The sequence below is a fragment of the Cervus canadensis genome, chromosome 8 (genome assembly GCF_019320065.1).
Source record: "Cervus canadensis isolate Bull #8, Minnesota chromosome 8, ASM1932006v1, whole genome shotgun sequence".
Lineage (NCBI taxonomy): Eukaryota > Metazoa > Chordata > Mammalia > Artiodactyla > Cervidae > Cervus > Cervus canadensis.
The window spans coordinates 44,374,010-44,390,911 of record NC_057393.1 but is presented as its reverse complement, the minus strand read 5'-3'; the positions used below and the strand labels follow the sequence as shown (position 1 = coordinate 44,390,911).

The 16,902-nt window shown below is 36.4% G+C and overlaps 1 protein-coding gene across 1 annotated transcript in view; it reads left to right on the top strand.

Annotated features, from left to right (window-relative positions):
• Positions 1-16,902, top strand: part of PCDH15 (protocadherin related 15) — a 1,286,954-nt gene that overhangs the window by 1,065,682 nt on the left and 204,370 nt on the right. The window contains exons 21-22 of the mRNA XM_043476181.1: positions 2,773-3,078; positions 7,512-7,736. Coding sequence (XP_043332116.1) covers positions 2,773-3,078; positions 7,512-7,736 — 531 coding nt within the window. The remainder of the gene's footprint in view (positions 1-2,772; positions 3,079-7,511; positions 7,737-16,902) is intronic.

The window sequence follows — 16,902 nt, the reverse complement described above, 5'->3', positions numbered from 1 at the left end:
TACTGTATACAGGTGTAAACAGCATATTACAAATAGAATAGGAATTTTCTCTGTAAATTCCATGATATATTGGACCTTGTTACCTAATACACCATTGTAACTTGAAGCTGAGCCTCATACATCACATTAAATATGCTTTTCTGAAATTATTGAATAAATGAATCACAGAAGATAGAAGGAGATCTCAGGAATATCTTCTTTGTTTTTATGTAATCTATTGGGTCAGTGGAAGAATCATTTACTGAAATAAGGGAATTAGATATGAAAAAGATTTGGGCAAATATAATCAAGGGTTTAGTTAAGGACATGTTAAATTTCTGATTCTAGAGCAGACAGAGTTATGATTCCCAACACATCCCACGTGTGAATATGTTACCTTAAGCAGCAAAAGAAATTTTGCAGATGTAATGAGGTTTAGGAACTTGAGATGGGAGGATTATCCTAGATGTCCAGGTGGGCTCACTGTAGTCATCAAAACTGTTTAATAGTGAACAAAGATGGTAGCAGAGTGGATCAGGGAAATACAATAGAAGGAGAAATTCAGAACATGTGAGGGGGACTTAACCCACTGTTGCTAGCTTTGAAGACGGAAAAAGTATACCATGAGACAAGAACCAAGGTTTGTGGTTGGTCTTAGAAATTGGGAATAGTCCTTGCATGACAAGTAAAAAGGAAGTGGGGATCTCAATCCTACAACCTCAAGGAACTGTAATCTGTCAATAACTGGAATGAGCAAAGAAATGGATCTTTGCCTACAGCCTCCAGAAAGGAACACAGCCCTATGCATACCTTGATTTTAGCCAGATGAGATGCTTATTGAACTTCTGTTTTATAGACCTATAAAATAATAAACTTGTGATATGTAAGTCCTAGTGGAGATATCAGTTCAGTAGCTGGACATACATGGAACAGTACATACTTAATATCCCCTGTCCCTCCACACATATGCATACACAGCCACATTAATCAAATTGAATCATTCTTTCATAATAAACCTTTCAAATATTGGGATAGATAAAAACACACCTTGAATGAGAATCATTTAAATTACATAAAAATCTCCACATAAGAAAAAGTCACTGAAATGTTTAATAGTGTTGATTTAATGAAATAAGACCTACTGATGTTACCAGATTTTATTTTTCTATTTACTTAAGCAGTGATTTAAGAGAAAACAGAGTATTTTTTGTTAGGTTGTTTTTTTGTGGGGGAGTTGACAATATTGTTGTTTGTTTGTTTTCACTAAGATGACCAGCTTGACTAATTTGTCAATAATTTGTAAGACAAATTCTATGAAAGATATAAAAGTAGAAGAAAATATGTGTATGTAAGCTTTTCAACTATTTTACAGTATTTTTCTCCTCTTCAGACACTCCTGCAGTTCCTCATCTTTTCTCAGGCTTCAAACTTCAGAAGTAATGCCTTCCCAGGGACATTTGTGTTTTGATGAATCAGAGGGACAAACCCTGCTGGAAAGTCTGGCATTCATAGGGTGCATGGTTATAAACTTGACTTCACATCTTGGGCTTTATCATTTCAAACAAGGCAAAAGTGTCCAGCAAACCCAACCCACTTGCTTCCCCAGTGTTTGTAAAGGTGGATGTACATCTGCTTATATGCTGTTCAAATACATCATATTCCATCCCAGGCTTTGTGAATATTAGTTGATTATTGTGTCCCTCACTCATAATGCAGCCAAGTCTCTTGTTTTCCTTCCTTTCCTTAGCAGCCATTTGGTGCATAGTTATGTAACATTTTATGGTTTCTAAGATTTATTCCAATTTGTGTGAGGAACAATGAGATAGAGCTATGTAGTACAAAATGTACAGTATTTGATAATGAGATGTCATAATTTCTATTTCAATTAAGTTTTAGATTATATTAATTCTCATAACACTCCTTCGAAGAATAGCCACTCAAAATTTACTTATTTTATTTAATGCAAAGTTATTTAATATAACTTAAAATTTCCAATTGCAAAAGGCTTATTATTGCATCAACAATTCTATTATCATTTAGAGACTGTATTCTAATATTGAAGAGCCCTTTGCAGTTGCTTTATGGTTACTAAACTTTATTCTGTTTGGGGTTTGGAATATGTTTAGTTTTAAACCTCAGTTGCTTGCATTAATTTATTCTAACATGAATTAATCTCTCAAATTTATTAAGTAGTTTTATGTAGGCATTATACTAATAATTGAGGCACAGATTTTTATTTCTTTCATAATTCTAAGCAAGTTATAATCCATAAGCCACAGTTTTGTCATTTGTAGAATGGAACCAATGATATTTATTCATAAGAACATTAGGAGAATTAAATGCAGTAATCTATATTTATCAATATATGATGCTTTTATGTGTTATAGATATATAATATATAGCTTGAATTAAAAAATATAGGATCTTAAGCTATCACTCAATTATGTTTAATTAAAACTTTTTTAAATTTTAGAGTTCAAAATCTATTAAATGATAATACAGGAAAAATTCAGTATTTATGTAATGTGAATTTTCTGTAGTAATGTAATATTGTTATTGCTACTGATACAAATTAATTTTATGCTCATTTAGAATTGAGTATCATTAAACTATTATAAATTTATTTTCGTGTTCTAGACTTTTGTACTACATTATCATTATCTTTTTACTTTGCTCTCTCTAAAAAAAAAAAAAACATTTGGTTAGAAATATGCCATAGTTCTTTAACTGTCCCTTCTAAAATATTATAACAGAGAGTACTATGTGAATTCCTCTGTTTTTCATTTTGTTTAGGCAGCAGATCCTGATGCTGGAATCAATGGCCAAGTGCACTACAGCTTGGGTAACTTCAACAATCTTTTTCGCATCACATCCAATGGGAGCATTTACACAGCCGTGAAGCTTAACAGAGAAGTCAGGGACTACTATGAACTTGTTGTTGTGGCAACCGATGGAGCAGTTCACCCTCGTCACTCAACTCTTACTCTGGCCATCAAGGTTTTGGATATTGATGATAATAGTCCTGTGTTCACCAATTCAACATACACTGTTGTTGTTGAAGAGAACCTGCCAGCTGGGACCACTTTCCTTCAAATAGAGGTGTGTGGAAGAAGCAATTGTTTCATGAATTCTGTATAAAATTTGGTATTTGTATGGGTCTGCCAGACTTTAGTAAAATGCACACATGCAGTTAAATTTCAAATGAATGGTAAGTAAATTTTAATGTATGTATTACTCAAATACTACATACTGTTTTATCTAACTAGCTTATTTTAGAGAGAGAAGAGAGAAAAGTTACCATTGTAAGAAATTGAATAACACTTCTTAATAGACTCATTATCAATTTACAAAAGTAATGAATGTCAAATATTTATTATAACAATTGACAATACATTAGACTATTTTTAAAAACTTAATAATCTCTCAACTTGTACCTCCGAAGTTACTCAGTATTAAATTTTTGTGTGTATTATGTTACATTTATGTTTCTTTTATGTTTCTGCTCACACAAATATCAGATAAACTATTTACACACATGTCTAAATATATATGTATCCAGGTATGTACATATATACACATGTATTGTTGCCATTTAGTCACTAAGTCATGTCTGACTTTTTGTGACCCCATGGACTATAGCCTGCCAGGCTCCTCTATTCATGAGATTTCTCACACAAGAATACTGGAGTAGGTTGCTATTTCCTTCTCCAGGAATTCTTCCCAACCCAGGGATTGAACCCTTGTCTCTTTATTGACAGATATATTCTTTACCACTGAGCCACCTGGGAAGCCCATATACATGCATCAGTTCAGTTCAGTTGCTCAGTTGTGTCCGACTCTTTACTACCCCATGAATCGGAGCACTCCAGGCCTCCCTGTCCATCACCAACTCCCGGAGTTTACTCAAACACATGTCCATCGAGTCAGTGATGCCATCCAGCCATCTCATCCTCTGTCGTCCCCTTCTCCTCCTGCCTCCAATCACTCCCAGCATCAGGGCCTTTTCCAATGAGTCAACTCTTTGCATGAGGTGGCCAAAGTATTGGAGTTTCAGCTTCAGCATCAGTCCTTCCAATGAACACCCAGGACTGATCTGCTTTAAGATGGACTGATTGGATCTCCTTGCAGTCCAAGGGACTCTCAAGAGTCTTCTCCAACACCACAGTTCAAAAGCATCAATTTTTCGGCACTCAGCTTTCTTCACAGTCCAACTCTCACATCCAAACATGACCACTGGAAAAACCATAGCCTTGACTAGACAGACCTTTGTTGGCAAAGTAATGTCTCTGCTTTTTAATATGCTATCTAGGTTGGTCATAACTTTCCTTCCAAGGAGTAAGCGTCTTTTAATTTCATAGCTGCAATCACCATCTGCAGTGATTTTGGAGCCCCCCCAAAATAAAGTCTGCCACTGTTTCCTCATCTATTTGCCATGAAGTGATGGGACTGGATGCCATGATCTTAGTTTTCTGAATGTTCAGCTTTAAGCCAACTTTTTTACGCTCCTCTTTCACTTTCATCAAGAGGCTTTTTAGTTCCTCTTCCCTTTCTGCCATAAGGGTGGTGTCATCTGCATATTTGAGGTTATTGATGTTTCTCCCGGCAATCCTGATTCCAGCTTGTGCTTCTTCCAGCCCAGCATTTCTCATGATGTACTCTGCATATAAGTTAACTAAGCAGGGTGACAATATACAGCCTTGACATACTCATTTTCTTATTTGGAACCAGTCTGTTGTTCCATATCCAGTTCAACTGTTGCTTCCTGACCTGCATATAGGTTTCTCAAGAGGCAAGTCAGATGGTCTGGTATGCACATCTCTTTCGTACACATATACAAATGTATAGAATCACCCTGTATCTTACAGAAATAGATTGCTATACTTACTATTTTGTAATATTTGTTCACTTTCTATACATAACTGGCATACTTCCAGAAGTCTATTTCTCCTTTTTATTAGTGTCTTTATATCTAAACTTCTTTCTTTTAGTTCTCAAATTATTACCAGAAACTCTGGATATTCAGATTCAGTAAATTAGATTAGCCTAGAAATCTCCATTTAATTACCAACCCTTTAATTCTGACATAGGTGTTCTATAAAGTATATTTTAGAAGAAAAATATATAGCTCTTTCTCAACCTGCAATCTACAACTTGAATTTTGTTAGCATGGATTTTAAGAGCTTGTGTTTTTCTATTATTTAATTTGATATATGTTTACTTAGTTCAGTTCAGTTCAGTCGCTCAGTCATGCCCGACTCTGTGCGACCCCATGAACTGTAGCCTGCCAGGCTCTGCAGTCCATGGGATTCTCCAGGCAAGAATACAGGAGTGGGTTGCCATTTCCTCCTCCAGGGGATCTTCCTAACCCAGGGACTGAACCCGCATTTCTTATGTCTTCCACATTGGCAGGTGGGTTCTCTACCACTAGCGCCATCTGGGAAGACACATTACGAAATCTATAAAAGGCAGATGCTGACCAGGGAGAAGGCTATTATTTCTCCATTTATTCCCCTAGTCATTCAGTCAACAAATTTACTGGATGCCAAGTCCTCTGCTAGAGGCCAAGGATTCAAAGATCAACAAGATTTCTTGCCTTCATTGAATTTTCAGTCTGGTGTAGCAAGCAGACTAGTAACTGGTAATTAACACAGAAGTCCTCAATACAAGGAGCCTGGGAGATCACAGGTGGAACTCTTAACATAATCTTGAGAACAAAGAGAACGTTTCCTAGGGAAAACTTATTTCTAAATTGTGAACTGAGGGACAAATAAGAGTTGTTCAAGGGGGAAAAAGAATATTCAAGGCAGTGGAAAAACCCACTCAAAATCCTGGAGGAGAGGAAAGCCCCTCACTGAGGGGCTAAAGGGCTAGAAAATATATGTGTCCTCACCATGTTAAGAAGATTGGAGTTGATCCAAAATGAAATGGAAAAGAAGAGTTTTTAGGTAGGAAGGTGACATCATAAAATCTGTGCTTTAACAGTATCGTTCCCATTGTGATGTTGATAATTGCTTGGAGGGGGGGCCAAGACTGAAGTTCACAGAGGTGTTTGCTTTACTGCATACACGTTCTAGCAAAACCTGACCTTCTGCATTCCATCTTTGCTCCATTCCATTTCCTACCAGTGTAGGAATTTCTAATCTCTACTACTGAAAGAAAAAATCATCTATAAAATTTCCATTGAAACCTGCTTTTTCAGTTGTTTTTGTTTGTTTTGTCTTTGTGTGTGTATATGTGTGTGTGTGTGTGTGTGTGTGTGTGTGTGTGTGTTGTTTTTATGACTGGGGAATTATTTTCTTGAAATGAGAATTTAAAAAAATATATTGGCATATAGTTGATTTACAATGGTGTGTTAGTTTCTGCTATACAGTAAAGTGAATCAGTTATACATACACTTATATCCAACTCCTTCTCTGATTCTTTCCCCATGTAGGTGATTACAGATATTGAGAAGAATTCCCAGTGCTATACAATAGGTCCTTATTAGTTATTTATTTTATATATAGTAGTGTTTATATGTCAACCCCAATCTCCCAATTTATCCCTTCCCATCCTTTGCCAACTGGTAACAACTGTATGTTTGTTTTCTATATCCATGATTCTATTTCTGTTTTGTAAATAAGTTCAATTGTACCATTTTTTTTTTAATTCCACATATAAGAAATATATGATATTTGTCTTTTTCTAACTCACTTCACTCAGCATGACAATCTCTAGGTCCACACACATTTCTCTTTTATTTTGGCATTTTCTTTGAGAACCCCCTATCTGGAGGGTAGGTATTTTGTCTTTATTCATTTTGTGAATATTTAGGATATTATTTTTCATTGTTATACCGTCAGCAGAAAATAATAAACAATCATTTACAACAATATTTCCTTTTTCCTCTTTTTATTTTAATTTTTTTAACTTTAAACTTTTTATTTTGTATTGGGATATAGCTGATTAACAATGTTGTGGTAGTTTCCGGTGAACAGCAGAAGGACTCAGCCATAAATATATATGCATCCACCCTCCCTTAAACACCCCTCCCATCAAGGCTGGACACAACTCTGAGCTGAGTTCCATGTGCTATACAATAGGTCTTCGTTGGTTATCCATATTAAATATAACTGTGTATTTGACCTTCCCAAAATCCCTGACTACCCCTTCCCCACAGCAACCATAAGTTCACTTTCTAAGTCTGTGAGTCTCTTTCTGTTTTGTAAGTTCATTTGTATCATTTCTGTTTAGATTTCACATATAAGGGATGACAATATTTCTTTACTGTGGTATGATTCTTTTCATCAGTGATAGTTCAAATAAAATAGATATAGTAACAAGAGCAACAATGACAAAATCTCCTGAGTCTCGGTCTTTGACTTGATCTCTTTCTTTCTCTCCCTCTCCCTCTATCTGGTAAATTACTTTAAGAAATACTTCTCTCTGAAACATGTTGTTCTAGGTACTGACACATGAACTCCATCAGTCCTGCATTTCTTTGTTTTGAAAATGGCAGTGATATAACCATTCTTCTTCTTAACGTGTTACAGGCCAAAGATGTTGACCTTGGAGCAAATGTGTCTTATCGGATAAGAAGTCCAGAAGTGAAGCACTTTTTTGCACTACATCCATTTACAGGAGAACTCTCCCTTTTAAGGAGTTTGGACTATGAGTCATTTCCAGACCAGGAAGCAAGTATCACTTTTCTAGTGGAGGCCTTTGATATTTATGGAACAATGCCACCTGGTATTGCTACTGTCACAGTGATAGTAAAGGTAAGGAATATAGATGACTTCTGGCTGCTTACTTTGTTTTCTCCATCTGTAGTTTCTGTTTTTTTTTTTTTTTTAATCCATACTGTAGTATAATATCTGGGGGCAGCAATCCATAATTATAAATGGTACCAAAGCCAGAATATAAATTTTTAAATGTAAAGTGTTAACAAAGACTTGAGAAATAACTGAACTAGTTAACTATTTATAAAAGATAAATTTGAAAAAAACACTAAATAAGAGTTCAAATACTGTTGCTCCCTTTCCACCATTAGCCCTGTGACTTCAATCAAGTCATAATTTCTCTAGATTACACAATAGTCCAAATCCCATAGCACCAGAGGTAATAACTTCATCCAAACCCTTCAACTTAAAATAATAAATAAAAAGAGTTAAGAGGTCTAAGGCTCTCAGAGCTAGTTTGTTTAGCTTAGCTTGGAACCCAAGATTCTGCAGTGAAATAAGCTTTGGAATCAGATGGAACTGGGGTTAATTTATGGCTCAACCCTTTTCAAGTTCTATGACCTTGGGAACTCTCTTAGACTCTCTAGGTTTACCATCTCATTTTATCAAATACTCTGTACCAACTGATTGCCTGGAAGGGTACGTCATCCTCAACCTTTAGGGTTTCTTGTGATTTTTAAAGTATGGGTTTAAAATAAGACATGAGGAAAGATTTATTATTTCTCAAATATTAGTGTATATAGAGGTCATCTGAACTAAATAGTAAACTTTCAGGTCCCTCTGCTCCTTCCCAGAAGAATGCCTTTCCCAGAAGAGCATCTGAGTTATCAGTATATTTGAAGAGTACATAGATGATTCTTACACAGGTTGTGTATTAGATGTTGAAAAACATACTTCAGTTACAAATATACACACAAATGATCCTCAAATTGCTTTACTAAAAGTGTTAGTACTTAAAAATGACTTCAATGTTAAAAAAAAAAAATGACTTCAAATGACTTTTTTATCTTTGATGACATAAAAAAAGTGCTTTTATAAACATGTTATGTATCTTTTTTTGGTCGGGGAAGAATGTACATATTTGAAACTACTATCTTCACTTATTTTCTCTGGTTAATTCTCTCAAGTTAGATGTGATTGATAATGGAGAGTTATAATCCCTCATAAACTCTAGCTTGGTTGCTATAATTTCAGTTTAGATACATTTGCTTGGATTTTTTTTTTTTTTTTATAGAAGTCTTTGGTGTCAAAATGAGTCCAAAACTATCATCTGGGCAAGCAGGATGTGCACTCAATAAGCCTCATTCTCTATTTGGGACTCACGTCTCTTAAAATGTCTTCCACATTCTCTGACCACCCCTTTATTTTAATACATGGGATTCACTCAAGGAGTCAAAATCAGAAGGTGGGAATTGTTGCTCACTGATGGGCTCTTCTTTCTTCAGAAACAGAAGAGTATTGATCTAATTTTTATTGCCTCAGTTGCTCTCTTATTTAGAGAAGTCAAACAATTTCATTGGTTAAGACTTCCTTACTTATTCAGAGTTACTTCTGGATAATTATACATTGAAAACAAAACAATATTTAATTCTAGACATTTTTCAGTGACACTTTGCTTTCTTATTCAAGGTTATTTAAGCATGATAAAGTTTGTTGAACATTTCCCCAAATTCAGACTGACATGTGCTTTCCTTTCACCTAATCACTCAGGATAATATTATCACAAAGAGAATTTTAAAACTGTATTGCGTACTATTGGGATCCATAAAAGTATCATGCTTGTTTGTCTTAAAGGGAAGAGTGAAGTATATTTCTCATTTCTCAACAAATATAAATCTTTCCCAAGCTTGCAAATTTTCTGCTATCAGTCTGTTTACTTGCAGTACTGACAAGCTATTTAGCTGATAACATAATTGCATGGTATTTGCCAAGAGATATTTCTACACAAAATAGTTACCATGGGGAAACTATCTTGAAGACATCTCTGAAAATGAGCAAAAACATAATTTCTTTTGTAAAGAGAGGGGGAAAAAAGAAAGATTCAGTATTTAATATCTAATCCATCAAATTTGTTTAAGATTGGAGTGATAATGGAAAAAAATAAATATTTATTTCAAAGGAAAAATATTTTCACAATAGAAGAAAAATTGAATTTTATCACAGACACCTGCAAAGAGCTTTCTTACTGTCAAATTTCAAGGATCCAAAACAAAACTAATCATGATCATTTGAACAATATGTATATTTGTTACAAAGGCTTTGCAGAATATTGATGAAACAAGGTCTTTTGGTTGTATATATATATATATTGAATAAGAATTGAATCTGTGATCATAGTGAATTACAGGATATGGGTAAATACCTGAAAATTCTAAATAGTTTTAAACATAAAATCCAGAGAAAAGCATGCTCTTACAAACTGAGTTATAATAATATAACATAGAAAATACATAGAAATAAAAGATCTGTTTTCTATAGTAAGCCAAAAGCTGAATACAAGCCATAAAGTTTGAAATACTTAAATGTATATACAATTCTGGATAGCATTAAAAAGAATTTAAAGAACTTGTCCAGAATAAACAGATGACTTAAGTCATGTACTGATTGTAGTTTTAGATAGAATGTCTTGCACACAAGTAGAAGAGAGAGTGAAGGAGATTCTCCTATGAAGGAAGGGGACTGTATTCACCCCTGGTGTGTTTACCTATAAAGGAGGGTACAGGTATGGGAGTAGGCAGGAACAGATGGAAGGACCAGAAATGAATGTCCATCTACAAGGGCTGAAGTTATTAGGAAATTCAGTGAGTCTTGGAATATAAAGCTAGCATGTTCATGTTTCAGAGTGATTTCTTCCTCTGAGAAGGAAAGAAATGTCCTATCCCAAAATAATATAGGAAAGAGGATAGATAGAAATCCAATGCCCAGTACAAAGGTCAGTCAGTCAGTTTAGTTCAGTCGCTCAGTTGTGTCTGACTCTTTGCGACCCCATGAATCGCAGCACGCCAGGCCTCCCTGTCCATCACCAACTCCCGGAGTTTACTCAAACTCATGTCCATCAAGTCGGTGATGCCATCCAGCCATCTCATCCTCTGTCGTCCCCTTCTCCTCCTGCCCCCAATCCCTCCTAGCATCAGGGGTCTTTTCCAATGAGTCAGCCTTCGCATCAGGTGGTCACAGTATTGGAGTTTCAGCTTCAACATCAGTCCTTCCAATGAACACCCAGGACTGATCTCCTTCAGGATGGACTGGTTGGATCTCCTTGCAGTCCAAGGGACTCTCAAGAGTGTTCTCCAACACCACAGTTCAAAAGCATCAATTTTTCGGCACCCAGCCTTCTTCACAGTCCAAAGGTGGCATTTGCTAAATCATGGACACCTGACAGGCAGTGAATTGCCGCTGATATTCTATGGTGACAGTATTAATAGAGTCCTTGTTTTGATTTGGTCAAAAGAGCTGTGACATGAGGGACCAGGAATTAGTTCAGGATTCAAACAAATCAGAAACTCTAAACATTTCAGTGTTTACAGCCTCTTTCCTTCTGTTGCTCTGGAGTGAGGAGATTGAGTAAAAGACAACTTCAATGGACCAGCGTTGTCTAATAGATTGATTTTCAGATGGCTCCAAGCTTTGTTCATAATGATTCTAGTGGAGGTGATGGAATCCCCGCTGAGCTATTTCAAATCCTAAGACATGATGCTGTGAAAGTGATGCACTCCATATGCCAGCAAATTTGGAAAATCAGCAGTGGTCACAGGACTGGAAAAGGTAAGTTTTCAAGCCAATCTCAAAGAAAGGCAATGCCAAAGAATGTTCAAACCACCACACAACTGCACTCATCTCACATGCTAGCAAAGTAATACTCAAAATCCTCCAAGCTAGGCTTCAACAGTATGTGAACTGAGAAATTCCAGATGTTCAAGTTGGATTTAGAAAAGGCAGAGGTACCAGAAATCAAATTGCCAACATCCGTTGGATCACAGGAAAAAACAGGAGAATTCCATGAAAACATCTACTTCTGGTTCATTGACTATGCTAAAACCTTTGACTGTGTGGATCACAACAAATTGTGGAAAATTCTTAAAGAGATGGGAATACCAGACTACCTTACCTGCCTCCTGAGAAATCTGGATGCTTGTTAAGAAGCAACAGTTAGAACCAGACATGGAACAACAGACTGGATCAAAACTGGGAAAGGTGTACATCAAGGCTGTATATACCACTCTGCTTATTTAATTTATGTGTAGAGTACATCATGTGAAATGCCAGGTTGGATGAAACACAATCTGAAATCAAGATTGCCAGGAGAAATATTAATAACCTCAGATACACAGATGACACAACCCTCATGGCAGCAAGTGAAGAGGAACTAAAGAGCCTTCTGATGAGAGTGAAAAAGCTGACTTAAAACTCAACATTCAAAAAACTAATATAATGACATCTGGTCCCATCATTTCGTGGCAAATAAATGTAGAAACAATGGGAACAGTGACAGACTTTATTTTCTTGGGCTCCAAAATCACTGCAGACGGTGACTTCAGCCATGAAATTAAAAGATGTTTGCTCCTTGGAAGAAAAACTATGACCAACTAGACAGCATATTAAAAAGCAGAGACATTACTTTGCTTAAAAAGGTCTGTCTAGTCAAAGCTATGGTTTTTCCAGTAGTTATGTATGGATATGAGAGTTGGACTATAAAGAAAACTGAGCACTGAAGAATTGAACTGTAGTGTTGAACTGTAGCATTGAACTGTAGTGTTGGAGAAGACTCTTGAGAGTCCCTTGGACTTCAGGGAGATCAAATCAGTCAACCCTAAAGGAAATCAGTCCTGAATATTCATTGGAAGGACTGACGCTGAAGCTGAAGCTCGAGTACTTTGGCTACCTCATGCGAAGAACTGACTCGTTGAAAAAGACCCTGATACTGGGAAAAATTGAAGGCAGAAGAAGGGGACGATAGAGGATGAAATGGTTGGATGGCATCACTGACTCAATGGACATGAGTTTGAGCAAGCTCCTGGAGATGGTGGTGGACAAGGAAGCCTGGCATGCTGCAGTGCATGGGGTCGCAAAGAGTAGGATACGAATGAGCAACTGAACCGACTGACAGGTGGCTCGAGGGTAAGGAATCTACCTGCCAATGCAGGAGATGCAAGAAATGCTGGTTTGGGGCGATCTCTTGGAGTAGGAAATGCAACCTACTCCAGTATTCTTGTCTGGAAAATTCCATGGACAGAGGAGCCTGGCAGGCTACAGTCCAGGGTGTCACAGAATCAGACACAGCCAAGCACAGCACAGCACATAATTGATTTGCAGCATTGTTAATTTTGGGTTGCAATTATATATATATTTTTTTCTAAATTATAATTTCTAAATTCATTATAGATTATTATAAGATACCAAATATAGTCCCTATACTATACAGTAAATATTTGTTGTTTATCTGTTTTATGTACAGTGGTGTGTATCTGTTAATTTTATGCTTCTAATTTACCCTTCTTCCTGCCTCCTGACTGGTCATTATTTTTTATGACTTTCTACTGTTCCTCTTGAGATTGGTTAGCCTGAAGAAAATACCCATTTAAGGACCATTACCTTCAAATGTTACCCTCTGCTCTATTCTATACTATCAGATTCTTAATAGTATATTCTTTCTAATATATATGCACCTCCATGTTTAAAGAATATGAATACATCAAAAAGGGTGTGTCATGGGACTGAATCAGATAATTTCTTAAACCATCTGTCTATTCTGCTGTTGTACAGATATAAAACTAAGATGTAATATATTTCTACTAAAAAACAAAACCAGAGGAAACAAAAATTCTACAAGCCTGGAGACCAAAATAGTATCTTAAATAGTAATAATTCCTATATCTGTGACTCTCATGGCTTCCCAAAAGTCACCCATTGATTTCTGGGACTCCTGAGAAAATGCTTTACTTACATACACAATTGAGTAATTTTACCCTTCAGTGTTTATCACATTCTTCCTTGGCTGCCAAGGCAAATGAGACCAGGCTTGCTGCTGCCACGCATCTCCCAGTGAGGGTAACACACGCTGATAAGCCTTGTCTATACTAGTTACTGCTAAGCAATGTCACCATTTTCCAATTCCATCATGACTATCAGCTGCTATCTCTACCCTGATGAATTGGCTGCTACATACTGGGAGCAGGGACACTCCTGATATGCGAAATCCTCAACACATACTACTACTCTGAAAACTTTAATTCACCAAAGTCATATGGTACTCCAAACACTAATAATTTGTGCCTTCAATATATTGTCTTCACGGTCTATTTTATAGAGCACTAGCCCCTCAAGATGGTGTCTTGAGGGGTGTCTGGGTGTCTCATATACAAAGAATAACACGGACAAATTAGTTTGGGAAACACCAGTATGTGTAAAAATAAATGTTTCTGTACTGTAGGTCTTTGTATAGGAGACTTGAGTATTAATATACTAGCGTATGTTGCGAATATCAAGAAAATAAAATGTAATTTCCCACAATCTATCACTGCATTTCTCTTAATTTGTAAAGTTTCTGATAGAACTAATTTTCCAAAGAATGCAGTTTAGGAAAAAATTTATTAGGTTTTAGTGAAAACAACTATTTGTGGGGTTAAATACTGAAAAAGTTGTTATTTAAAATATACAAATAAAACTGCTACAACTCTTTAAAAAAAAAAGGCTTTATAAATAAACTTTAAAAATTACCTTCAGGGAGATAGGTTCGAATTATGCAATGTTTAGAAGCTTGCCAGATTGCCAAGATAAAAGTATAGTAACTAGTTAGAAGAGTTCTTAAAACTGTAAAATATTTTTGGAAAGAGATGTTTAAAATTTTATGTGTGGAATTTTAATGAAAATCCTACTCAAGTCATTTTATATATACTTTTCTGATGACTTTGCCAGTTCCCCTTTTTCTCACCTCCAAGTATCAGAATGATGTCTTTAGAATCTGATGTGAGAAGAAAAATGTGAGGAAGTGTTATTCGCTCAGTCGTGTCTGACTGTGCTCCTCTGTCCATGGGATTCCCCAGGCAACTACTGGAGTGGGTTGCCATCCCCTCCTCCAGGGGATCTTCCCAACCCAGGGGATCAAACCTGGGTCTCTTGCATTGCAGGCAAATTCTTTACCATCTGAGCTGCCAGGGAAACTCAGGATCTGGCATACCAGAATTAAACATTAGGTCTATCTTTTATTAGCTGGATAATTATGAACAACTTAATTTCTCTAAGCTTCAGCTCCTTATTATAAATTAGAAATAATAATAACTAACATATATTTTAGACAAACTAATTGAAATGATAAAATTTAACATACTTAACATAATGTCTGATATACAGTGAAAAATAAACCATACATACACGCATACACATATATAATTATGATGCAGTTTTTAGAAAGTCTGAGATAGGGTGGTATGATTAGAATCTTCTCATAGATTCAGGCTCAGAATAGATACATATTCTCCCAATTGGTTTGCCTTGGAAATGAACTGAGATCATTCTGTCATTTTTGAGATTGTACCCAAGTACTGCATTTTGGAATTTTTTGTTGACCATGAAGGCTACTCCACTTCTTCTAAGGAATCCTTGCCCACAGTAGTAGACATAATGGTCATCTGAATCAAATTCACCCATTCCCGTCCATTTTAGTTCACTGATTCCTAAAATGTCAATGTTCACTCTTACTGTCTCCTGTTTGATCACATCCAATTTACCTTGATTCATGGACCTAACATTCCAGGTTCCTATGCAATATTGTTCTTTACAGCATCGGACTTTACTTTCACCACCAGACACACCCACAACTGAGTGTTGTTTCTGCTTTGGCTCAGCCTCTTCATTCCTTCTGAAGCTATTTCTCCAGTCCTCCCCAGTGGCATATTGGACACCTACTGACCTAGGAAGTTCATCTTTTAGTGTCATATCTTTTTGCCTATTTATGCTGTTCATGGGGTTTGCAAGGCAAGAATACTGAATATACATGCTTATACTTTGGCCACTAGATGCAAAGAGACCCTGGATGGGAAAGACCCTAATGTTGGGAAAGATTGAGGGCAGGAGGAGAAGGGCATGGCAGAAGATGAGATGGTTGAATGGCATTGACTCAGTCAGTGGACATGAGTTTGAACTAATTTTGGGAGATAGTGAAAAACAGGGAAGCCTGGCATGCTGTAGTCCACGGGGTCGCAAAGAGTCGAACACAACTTAGTGACCGAAAAACAACTCTCAGTTGACCAGTGTCATGACTTGGAAAAAATTCCAGAAACTTATCAACTGCCTCCCCCTACATTATCATTCCAGTTCAGAGAAATTAGATGGGGAGTGGAATTTTATATTAAATTAGTGGCTTGTCAACATTGCACAGTTAGTATCTTCTAATTTAACCATCAATCTTGAAAGACTGTTTTACCTGCCAACGTGCATAAGTAATGAGGCAGTTGCTCAGATAACAGGAATACATCCTATGTGAAACTTAAACTCCTTCATATGTTTTCCCATCACATCCTTATACTTCCTCCTTCATAGCATTCATCACACTTGATAATATTTATTTATTTGCTTTCCACACTAAATTATAAGCTCAGTACCAGCAGGCACTTTATCTTTCTTGGTAGCAAGCGTATCTCCAGCATCTAATGTACTACCTGATACAGGGGAACTCCATCAATATTTGTGATACTGAGAACTATAGTGTACACTTTGCTTTTCGTGGCAAGTGTACCATTGATTACCTTATACTGGGAATAATACTACCACCCAAGATTCTAGAAAAGCTTCAAACTTAAAAAGAAAAGCAAAACAAAACAATTTTAGGTAGCTAACAAAGAAACTTCCAGTACAGGTTTTTATCCCCCCTCCCCCAACCTCGCCAAAAATGGTTGAGATAAGTTTGTGACTTGTGTTTAAGAGAACCCCATGCAAAATAGAAAAGAAAAGATTTGTTTGTTTGGAGATGGGGCCTTTTTGACCTTATGTGACAGAATCAAAGGAGAAGGGAGAGGAGTCAGAAAAAAACAAAGAAACCAAGGGAGAAGAAAATGCAGAAGGCATATAATGTAAGAAACAGCAACAGGAACAACAAAGAGAGTGTGTCTGGTACTGGAAACAGAACTAGTAACAGGCAAAGGGAAAAAATCGACTGTGTCCTCTGCCAAGGAAGAGGAGGCATCAGGTCCATAAGCCTTAAGGGATT